Source organism: Aquarana catesbeiana, linkage group LG01 (genome assembly GCF_042186555.1).
Source record: "Aquarana catesbeiana isolate 2022-GZ linkage group LG01, ASM4218655v1, whole genome shotgun sequence".
Classification (NCBI taxonomy): domain Eukaryota; kingdom Metazoa; phylum Chordata; class Amphibia; order Anura; family Ranidae; genus Aquarana; species Aquarana catesbeiana.
In genome coordinates this window covers 944,316,256-944,328,003 of record NC_133324.1, presented here as the reverse complement: position 1 = coordinate 944,328,003, position 11,748 = coordinate 944,316,256, and the positions used below count along the sequence as shown (strand labels likewise).

Sequence of the window (11,748 nt, the reverse complement as noted above, 5' to 3'; positions counted from 1 at the left end):
GATTTGTCATTTAGTGGCGGTAGTGATTCTGCCATTAAGTGATTGCTTACTAACATGATCAGTTGGAGATTTGGGCAGGTGGGCAGTCTGGCCAAATCTGCCCATTTTGTTTATCCATTTGATGAACAGCCAACAGGCTGGGTTTGGGTCGAACTTGTATTTAACCCAAAGCTCATCTCTATTTATGAGTAAGCACATTTAGTTCAAAATATGTTGAGGTCCTTTGTTAATGGAATGTTGCTGTTATATGCTGTCTTGAAAATAAGTCTATAATTGACAGTGAGTACCTGGAACCTATTTTTTTTGTGTTGGTACCAGATTGTTATATACAAACTTCCCTCTTGGATTGTATGGAGAAAATGAATATTCCCTTATAGCAGCAGCTTTTAAGGAAATTTATAAAAGGAGAAAATGTGTTTTTATCCCATAAAGTAAATATTATTTAAAATGAAGTAAATGTATCAATTATAATGTGAACATACTGTAAACATGCTCTCATCAAGTTTAATTAGTATTAGAGAAATATTTTAGAATACACCAAGCAAAATGTACTTGTTTTTATAGCCATCTACATGCAATACATTTGAAGCAAACCCTGTCAAAAATACTTTACAAACAATTTATAAAAGAATATGTTTAATGGAAGGTTCTGTAATGCAGTGAGTGAAATCTTCTCTCTTGAAGATATGGGTGGCTCTGGTGTCCTACTTTAGGTTCATTTGGAAACTATGCTGCCCTCTGATCACAGTGGTTCCTCCCTGCTAAGTGATTACTTTGTTCTGTAGAAGGCCAGTGGTAGGAACCATTACACCAAGCAGGGGACAAGGTCTGCAACAAATCCACAGTGTTGGATACCAGTGGTGTCCAAAGCTCTTCAAGAAAGCAAAAAATTCTACTAACTGCCCATTGGAAGAGTAAGTATTAATAATTAAACTTTACACTTTAACAGTATTCATTCTCTTCCTAATACATTAGTAAAAATACAATGATATAGATATAACTATAATGTTAGCTCTATATATTATAGAAAATATTTTTATTACCAAGGGTCATCATACATAAAAAAAAAAATAATTATCCTTTATTTTCAAGCAAACCTGTTTTTGTATTCAGGTCAGGCTTGAACAGAATTATGTAGCATTTTGGGAAAAATATACAGCCAAGAAGTACAACACTTGATGCCAATATAGCAAAAATCTCCACAGACACCATGTCTTTCCCTTTAGTGCTCAGATAAGCCGGGATCATGGCAATCCAGACACTGCAGAACACCAGCATGCTGAAGGTGATGTACTTGGCCTCATTAAAACTGTCCGGCAATGTTTTGGCTAAAAAAGCTATAATGAAACTCACAGCTGCCAGAAGCCCCATATATCCCAGGACAGAGTAGAAGCCGATAACTGAACCCTCATTACACTGAATGATGATCTTTCCCTGGTAAGAGTGAGTGTCTTTATCCTGGAATGGAGGAGAAATGGATAACCAAGAAACACAGATTATTACTTGAAGCAGTGAAAACATACAAATGATAAAATTGGACAGCTTGGCTCCCATCCATTTCCTCCAGGGACTCCCAGGTTTGGTGGCTTTAAAAGCAATACACACCATGATACTTTTGGCAAGTAGAGAAGAGACAGCAACTGAGAAGATGACACCAAAAGAGGTCACACGCAGCATGCAGGTTACATCTACTGGACGTCCGAGGAACAAGAAGACACAGAGGAAGCTCAACATGATTGAGACCAGGAGAAGATAGCTCAGGTTCCGGTTATTAGCTTTAACAATGGGGGTGTCCTGGTAATGTATAAATATCCCCAATATTAAACCAGTCAGAAGACAACAGAGGATGGAGACAGATGAAAATACTGCAACAATTGTATCATCAGTGTAGGAAAGAAATTCCACCAATTTGGGAACACATTGATCCTTCTTCTCATTTGGCCATTCATCATCAGGACATTTCATGCAGTTTTCACTGTCTGCAGGAAGGAAAATACAAACACAATGAGCATCTGTGCCAAAGTTTCTGAGTTAAAAAATGATCCTTTCCTTACAGCTAGCAGCTGGATTTTCATCAGTGCATTGTGGGAGAGTAAAATAAAATTTACTAATGCCCTTATATTGTAGAAATGTATTTCAAATTAGATAGATAGATAGATAGATAGATAGATAGATAGATAGATAGATAGATAGATAGATAGATAGATAGATAGATAGATAGATAGATGAAGTGAGGTGATGGGCAGTGCGGATGACAGGTCCCCCGGCCGGCCAGCCAACCCTGATGGCCACCCAAACCCCCCTCTTCATTGGCCATTAGACGTTCTATTTTATATCGGGGTACTTAAATCAAATTCACAGGGGTCCGGTTGGAAAAATGTTCTTTCGGTGGAGGTCCGAGTGTCATATTGGTGCTATGACTCCACATGATATCCTCCACATTGCAGCCTCCCGTGAACATCACAGCGCCCCCCCCCCCCACACACACACACACACATACATGTACACACCTTTAGGGCTCACACACATCACACTTTGTACTTTTTTTCTTTCAACTTTATTGAAATGTCAAAATACAGTTTATTTATTTTTATGCACCACAGCTCAGCTGCGGTGCATAGAAAGAGTATGCATTTTACACCGCACTGCTCAGCACTCAGGGGCGCTGTTGCAGTGTGAACAGGACACTTATTGCTCTTGCAGAGACCTGTGTTTTGCTAGTGCAAAAATCACAGACCCCCTTTTACATCAGTGTCCTCAGTCCCTCCCTTCACATCACATCTCCCCCCCATTTTATATCACAGGCTGCCTCATCACAACCCCCCATCACAGACCCCCCATTACAGACACCCATCACAGACTGACCCATCACAGACTGCCCCCCCATCACAGACTGACCTGACCCATCACAGATCCCCCATCAAAGACCCCCCCATCACAGACTGACCCCCAAATCACAGACCCCCCCATTACAGACACCCATCACAGACTGACCCATCACAGACTGACCCCCCCATCACAGACTGACATGACCCATCACAGATCCCCATCACAGACCCCCATCACAGACTGACCCCCAAAAATCACAGACCCCCATCACAGACTAACCCCCCAATTTACAGACTGACCCCCTTCAAAGACAGAGCCCCCATCACAGACTGGCCCCATCACAGACTGACACCCCCAATCACAGACCCCCATCACAGACCCTCATCACAGACTGACCCCCCCATCACAGACTGACCCCCCAATCACAGACCCCCATCACAGACTGACCCCCATCACAGTCCTCTCTCAATATCAAACCCCCTGTCCTTTTCATAACAGCACAGCACTGCTCCCTCCCCACAGAGCCCTATCTTATTCACACAAAACATGAACTGCTGCCGCCGCTCTGGACAAAGGGCAGGACTTTTCACGTTAAAGGTGGGTGATTGATTGCTGGGTCCGCCCTGCTGCCTAGCAACCAATCCCTCACTTTTTAACTTAAAAAGTCCCGCCCTTTATCCAGAGCGGCCGCGCTTCATGTTTTGTGTGACTAAGAAAGGCAGTGTGGGGAGGGGTCAGTGCAGCAATATTATGGAAGAGATGGATCTGCCAGGCCTGCTATGCTGTGAACATAGTGGCATCAGCAGAGGTAGGCAGACGGGTGAGCCGGCAACGGGGAGAGGACACACAGGAAACTCCTCGGTGAGGGATGTGGTTTGGGCAGAATGGCTACTGGGGCCGGACCGCAGTCTGCCATTTAGTGACACCTATCAAATATGGGAACTCATAATTATGGACTTTGAAGGCACAAAAGTAATTAAACTAGAAAAGGTAAAAAATATAATTTCATTTTATTAAATTTGAATTTAAAATTGTATATATAATTGATTATTATCGTTAATACAGTCTATAAAAAAGTACTAGTACATACATAGGTCCTATCCTGCATATTGTTTGAACCCAACCATCAATATATATTCCAACATTCAAAATAGAGAAGAAAACATAACTTCCCAAATAATATTGTGGTGATGGATGTAGGAGATAGTATGGGTTGAGTTGCAGGTCAGGTGGGCCTTCTTTTTATTCGCTCGACATGTTGCGCGTTTGTAACGCTTCTTCAGGAGCTGGAGATTATACTGCTAAATATATGTAAAAAATGTATAGCAATAAATATATATGCAATATAGACAAATGATATATATCTTAATGATTGAATTTGTACATAATGAAATGAAAAATAATAAAGTATATCTCAATCCATTGAAACAATCACAGGGAGAAAACCCCATACAGGAAAATGGTCAGGCGGGGGTTCATCATGGATTACTCCATTGTTAAGGATGTGACAGACTACTCCTTAACAACCAGCTATTCACTGTGCCCTGATTGGGCATCAGGGAATAGAATGCACTATGCAGCGTGCGGTGCATTGTGGGGCACTCTGCAGGCGAACATCCTGCCGAGCGCCCTGCAAATTTGCGTGTTGGCTGAACAGCCAAACTTTTGCTCGGCCCGAACTGTTCGCCCAACTCTAGCTGACATTTCACCTCAGGGTGCTGGTTCCTAGGTGTTGTGTGCATGGACGGTTGCAGAAAATAGATGCTGGTCACTTTTAGGCTGAACAAAAGTGAGTTTTTTTCCTCACGATGGCAATATGTAGGGAGAGAGTATTAGGGCACAGGACACCCTAGGACAATAGGCAAACAGACCAGCAGACTCCAAAGACAGAAACAGACAGGTAGACAGCAATACAGAACAAGGGCCTTTGGGGTGCATCCAATGTTCTGTACCTATGTAGCAACAGCTGTCTCCTATAGCAACCAAAAAAAACCACAGCACCACGTATAGATTCTTTAGATGAGTCTGTCTTGACACTTTTCCAGGTTCTACACAGCCCCAAGCTCATGGAAAAGTAACCACTGGTACTACATCTCATGCCTACAGGCAACAAACAGGCTCTCTCTTGCATAGCCAAGAGCAGATGGCCAAGCCTTAGGCTTCAGGCCTACCCAATGCAGCTGTTTCTCACACATCCACACCAAACCAAGGTCTGGATGGGAGGACCCTGATCACTTGACCTCCATATATTGCATATATACACTTTCCCAGCATGCGTCAGTGGCCAAGAAAATCCTACTGATTGGCAGAGTGAAGTATGCATATTCATAACCTAGATTTACTGTAGTTCATCATACTAATGCTAAAGATAACATTGCTACCTACTGACAAAAGGGAGGAACCACAGCAACACCAGGCTTAGGAGAAAACCCAAAGGATCACAAAGACTACAAATCAGGCAGATTAACTACAACCTAGTGCATCTAAATTTGCTGGTAGTCCCTGTTTAAGACAAGGGGTCTACATAACTATACATAGACCATACCTGTGGGATCCCCTTGGAAGCTGGAAATCATGGTAGTAGATGCCTCTAGACATGTGTGCTTTTGTTCCGAATTGAAATTCGGACACATTTGTTGTTGTTATTTGTAATTTCGGATGTATCCGAATTTCTGAATTAAAATAGAAGTGAATTTAAATGAATCCCAAATAATGAAACAAGATTTTGGACCGAATTTGAATTTGAATTGTTTTTGAATAGTTTTCAAATCAAAATCAAATTACCAAAGAGAATAAAATAGCATAGAAAATAAAGGAATAGAAAAGAAAATAATATGATAGAATAGAAAAAAATGTAAAAAAAAGTGAAGGAATAGAATATAATAGAGTAAACAGAACAGAATCAAAAATAAAAGAATAAAAAGGGATATAATATAAAAGAATAGAATAGAAAATAAAGGAATAAAATACAATAAAAAAATGAAACACAAAAATAAAAAATATAAAAAATATAACCATCTTCTGAAATTTGAATTTCAAATAGAATACATTTGAGAGAAAAGAATAGAATAGAAAAAAAAGAATAGATTAGAATATATAAAAAAAAAAATAGAAAAAAAATGAAAACAATAAGAATCCTCCAAAAAATGAATATAATGAATTAAATTTTGAATAGAATAGAAAATAATAGAATAGAAATGTAACTATGTAAAATAAAAGAATTGAAAAGAATTAAAAAAAACAATAGAATAGAATAGAACCATTTCCCACAATTTGAACCATTTTCCAAAATTAAATTTTCAAATAGAATAAATTTGAATTTGATAAAATAGAAAAGAATAGAATAAAATGGAAAATAATAGATAGGAAAATAAAATAATAGAATATAAAAGAGTAGAATAGAATAAAAATGAATAAAATAGAATAGAATAAATATAACAATATAACAGGTTTCCAAATTTTGAATTTTGAATAGAATAAATTTGAATTTGAATAAGAAGAGAAGAATAGAATAGAAAATAAAATAATAGAATAGAATAGAAAAAAACAATAGAATATAATGGAATAGAAAGGATACACAGTAACCATCTTCCAAACTTCAAATTTCAAATAGAATAAATTTGATTTCCAATGGAATTTTAATGGAATTTGATTTGAACTTGAATGCAATTTGAATGTAATTCTAATCAATTGGAATTGTCCAAATTTGGTCGAATTGAGTTCAATTTAATCGAATTTGGAATTTTAATTAAACAAAAGAAATAAAGAAAAGAAAGGGATAGAATAGAAAATAAAAGAATAGAATGGAATAATATAGAATAAAAAATAACTAGAATAAAAATAATAAAAAAAAAGAAGATAACCATCTTCTGAAATTTGAATTTCAAATAGAATAAATTTGAGAGGAAAGAATAGAATAGAAAAAAATAGATTAGAATAGAAAAAAAGAATAGAATAGAATAGAATAAAATAGAAACAATATAACGCTCCTACGAAAAACAATTGTTGAATAGTTTGAAGTTTCAAGTTTCAAGTTTGAATAGAATAGAAAATAATAGAATAGAAAATAATGAAATAGAAAATAATAGAATAGCAAATAAAATAATAGCTTCCTCCAAAAAAGAATTTTGAATAGAGTGAATTCAAATTTGAATAGAATAGAAAAGAATAGAATAGAAACTAATAGAATAAAAAATAAAAGAATTTAATAAAATTGAAAAAACAATAGAATAGAATAGAATAGAATAGAATAGAACCATTTCCCATAATATGAGCCATTTTTTAAAATGTCGGATTTCAAATAGAATAAATTTGAATTTGAATAGAAAAGAATAGAATAGTATAAAGTAGAAAAGAGTAGATAGGAAAATAAAATAATAGAATAAAAAAAGTGGAGAATAGACTTACAAGGAATAAAATAGAATAGAATAAAAATATATAGCCGTTTTCCAAATTTTGAATTTCAAATAGAATAAATTTGAATTCGAATAAGAAGTAAAGAATAGAATGGAAAAAAATAGAATAGAATAGAAAAATAGAAAAAACTTTAGAAAATAATGGAATAGAAAGGATGTACAGTAACCATATTCCAAAAATCTAATTTCAAATAGAATAAATTTGGTTTTCAATGGAATTTGAATGGAATAATAATCGAACTTGAATGCAATTTGAATGGATTTTGAATCAATTCGAATTTTCCAAATTTGGTCGAATTGATCAATTCCATCGAATTCAGAAAATTCTAATCAATTTGAATTCAAATAAACAAAACGAATTCCGAAAATGAATTAAACAAATACAACACATTTAACCAAACACGTTATTTGTAAATAACGAACCAAAACAAAACAAAACATTTTTTTTGTTCTGCTTACTGTCTAGATACCTCTATTCTAGTGATCTCCATTAGCTTCCAGGTCCTGTGCTGAGCAGCTGCCCTGCTGCAGAAGCAGGGCCATCTTTAAGGCAGGGCAAAAGGGGCAGCTGCCCTGGGTCCTGTCATTGTTGTGGGGCCCAAAGCAGCTGCCTCATACTTGCCAACTATCCTAGTTTAAATTCCTTCATCCCTTGAGGTTTTAGTCCCATCCTGTGTCCTGATATCTCAGTGTGAAGTTCTGTTACTAATGCTGCCCAGCTCTGCCCTATTGTTGTGTACAGATGATTCACCTGCAGACCCTGTGTTTACATGTAAATACCGGCATTCATATGTAAATAGTGGTTGCATTCATATGTAAATAGCGGTGGCATTCATATGTAAATAGAGGCAGTATTCATATGTATATCATGCCCCCTGAGGTTATATCCACCATCACCAATACTGAATGCTGCCCACTGGGGAGGTAAAGGGGCATGCTTGAAAGTCCTACCTACAACTATGGACATTAAGCCTACCATCAGCCTGTTCTGCAAAGGTAAGCAAATTAGTGTGGGGGAGAGGGTAGTGTGGGGTGTGCAGTGGTAGGCAGAGAAGGAATTACAGTTTGATGTGCAGAGGTGAGCAAGGAGGGGATGTATGGAGGTAAAGAAGGTGGGTGCAAAGATGAGCAGAGGAGGCAGGTAGAGTTAAAGGAGAGGGGGATTGGAGAGTTTTGGGGTGCAGAGGTTAGCAGGGGTTTTAGGATGCAAAGGTGTATTGACAGGGTGGATAAAGATGTAGGTCACGTGTAGGGCAGCCCATTCATTTCAATGGTTACTCTTTGTGCTACAAATGTGGAAGAAGGGCCAAAACCCTTTTTCAAAATCACAGTGTCAAGGCACATGTCAGCAGATGCGGGAGGGTGTCATAAACAATTATTGGCACTGCTGTGTATCTGCTAATGGGTAGCGCAATTCTGTGGTGTCAGTGTAAATCCCTCCTTACATTGGTGGTTACTGTGAATGCTTCTATTACATTAGTGGTCAGTGTAAATCCCTATTACTTTGGTGGCCAGTTTTGAAATTCCTCTTTATATTGGTAGTCGGTAAAAAAAAATCAGCATTGCCCTTGATCACACCCTCCCCTGCCCCCCAACACTGCCACTGATCCCAGGAGTCCTAGGATCCCTAGGAATTTTCTGTCTATTAATGGGTCCTTCACCTCCCCAGTCCATGGTGTGCAGGCAGTGAGGAGATGATGTGCTGTAACCTCTAGCAACCAATCAGTAAGCAGTAGTGATGTGCATTAACCTCTAGTAACCAATCAGTGAGCAGTATTGATGTACAGTAATCTCTAGCAACCAATCAACCAGCAGAAACTATGAGCTATAACCTCTAGCAACTAATCAGTGAGCCGTAATGTGTGCTGTAATCTCTAGCAACCAGTCAGTGAGTGGTAATGATACACTGTAACCTCTGGCAACCAATCACAATCGCTGCCTGATCTGATTCAGTAAACAGATTTTGAGTCTAGCTGCTATTTATTGTATGTCTCAGAGCAGGTGGAGAGGGAAACTGCATGGAGGGGGGCAAGAAAATTTTTGCCCAGGGTCCAATCAATATTAAAGATGGCCCTGTGCAGGAGGTCTCCCACTCAGGACAGGCACCATTCAAAGATAGCTTTGCATCTTCTCAATGAATGCAATGTGTTCTCTGACTGAGTGAGGTTGAGCGGTGGGGCAGCGACATCACGATCTCTGTCTCATCCATACAATTTCTGAATGACACCTTTGCTGAGCAGGTGAACTCTGTGTTCAGTAAGTTGCAGGGCAGCTGCTCAGCATGCGACCTAGAAGCTAGTGGAGATTATTGGATTAGTGGTGTCTACTACAGTGATTTCCAGCTTCCACAGGGACCAACCAGGTATGATATATGCAATATTACATTGGTCTAAACTGACCTGGTCCTAACTACTGTATGTAAAAATATTCATACTTGGAATTCTTACTGTACTTGCAGGTTCTTTAAAGCGGAGTTCCACTCAGTTTTGTGTTTATTAAAAGTCAGCAGCTACAAAAAGTGTGGCTGCTGACTTTTAATAAACACACTGTCCGGGGGCGTGGCTTGGATGTTCATGTGAGAGGACGTGTCTCACACTAGCTCCTGCATCCTGCTTCACAGAATCCTGTTGTGAGCCATATACAGCGCAGACATAGACCGGATACTTCGCCCCCGGTGTGGAGTCATCACTACAGCGACACCCGGTCGCCACAATAACAAGGCAAGCATGCCTAAGAGGGAAGGGAGCCTCCTTGCCAACGGCACGGCCCAACATGGTGGACCCCCGCTCCAGCAACGAACGGGAAGGGACTCCTATGCCTCGGTGGCGGCTAAACTCGGCCAATATGCCCATGAAGCCAGCGGTGTCAAGTCCACACAGCAAACTTTGCTAGCCTGCACAGCCAAAAACGGACCCCCTGTGAAGTCTCCTAATACAACACAACATGTGCCTGAGAAAATGGCGCCGGCGGCCTCCAGGAACGCAGTGAGTAATCCACCATCCCCCCTCCCTGCCCAAGTCACTGCTGACCCCACAGATGTGGAAAATAGAGAGCCCTCATTACAGGACATTCTAACTGCAGTCCATGCTTATGGCTCCTCCATTACTGACTTGTCAACTGAAGTCAAAAGCATGAAGGAAGGCTTGTTGCACATTAGACAAGATATGTAGAAAATCAGGGAGAGGGCCACTGCTTTGGAGGAACGTGTGAGCTCTATTGAGGATGAATTACCCCCCTTATCCCAAGAAATGCACATAATCTCTACTAAAGCTGATGAATCAGCAGCTAGAATCGAAGATATGGAGAATAGATTAAGAGGGTCGAACATCCGTATAGTCGGAATGCCTGAGAAATCCGAAGGGAAACACCCTGCAGAGTTCATTGAAGCATGGCTTGCAGACACTTTTGGGAAAAATAATCTTACTCCATTCTTCTCAGTGGAAAGGGCTCACAGGGTGCCATCCCGACCACCGCCACCAGGGGGTAATCACAGACCATTTATCCTAAAACTCCTCCATTACAAGGACAGAGACATTATATTATGCTTAGCCAGACAAAAGACTGATATGGACATACAAGGTTCCAAAGTCTCAATATATCCAGATTTCTCGGCTGCTGTCCAAAAACAGAGCGGCAAAATTCACAGAAGTAAAAAAAAGGATGCATGCAATACCACTAGTCTACTCCATGTTGTACCCAGCTAAGTTACGTGTGGTAGCAGATGGAGCAGTGCATTTTTTTGAATCCCCAAACATGGCTGCCTCCTGGCTTGATCGGCATGAAAGACATTTGCGTGGAGCTGACCAAGGGCATGCATTTGATTGAAAAATGCAAAGTATCCAGCAATATATGAATCCTTTTGCTCACCTTGCTATTTCAGGAGCTCTTAGAAAGGCATAATTGTTTTACATTGCCACCTCTCAGTACCTATCGTTAAATCTTGTACTTTGATTCCAAAGACACTGGGTCCCGGCCCTCAATACTACCCCCTTACGAGCCCTGCAGGGCACTTATCAAAGTTTAATAGTTGGTCTATCTGAGTTTAGGTTTGCTAAACCTACTGTTGTCATGGACAGACTGTTTTTTATTTTTTTTAAGGTTTTTTCTATTTCCCAACCTTGGTTGGATGGGTTTTATTTTTGCAGGTGCATACATTATATAAGTCTACATTATGTCTCTATCGTCCAGACTGATTTGCCTGAGACTGAAGATGGTCAACACTGTTTACAACTTATCTACCCAGGTAACATTTGTGAATGGGCACAGTGGTTCACTTCTCAAGATTTAAATTCCTCTTGGCGTATGCGCCCCTCTATGCAGCCCCCCCGCCTTAATGAGTAAATGGTTGGATACAATTCTATCCTGGAATATTAGGGGCTTGCGTGATCCTACAAAAAGGACTGCCTTATTCTCTTTTCTTTCACAGCAGGACCCCACCATTATATGTCTGCAAGAGTCCCATCTTACCAGAGACTCCATACACTTACTACATATGTCTAAATAC

General features: G+C 39.5%; 1 protein-coding gene across 1 annotated transcript; it reads right to left on the bottom strand.

The window, feature by feature from the left end:
• Positions 1-1,074: 1,074 nt before the first annotated feature.
• LOC141128236 (vomeronasal type-2 receptor 26-like) lies at positions 1,075-10,018 on the bottom strand. Its single transcript, XM_073615416.1, has 2 exons — positions 9,839-10,018; positions 1,075-1,794 (listed from the first exon to the last, which is right to left on the bottom strand). Exons 1-2 carry the CDS (start codon positions 10,016-10,018, stop codon positions 1,075-1,077), a joined length of 900 nt encoding a protein of 299 aa, XP_073471517.1.
• Between the last annotated feature and the right edge of the window lie 1,730 nt (positions 10,019-11,748).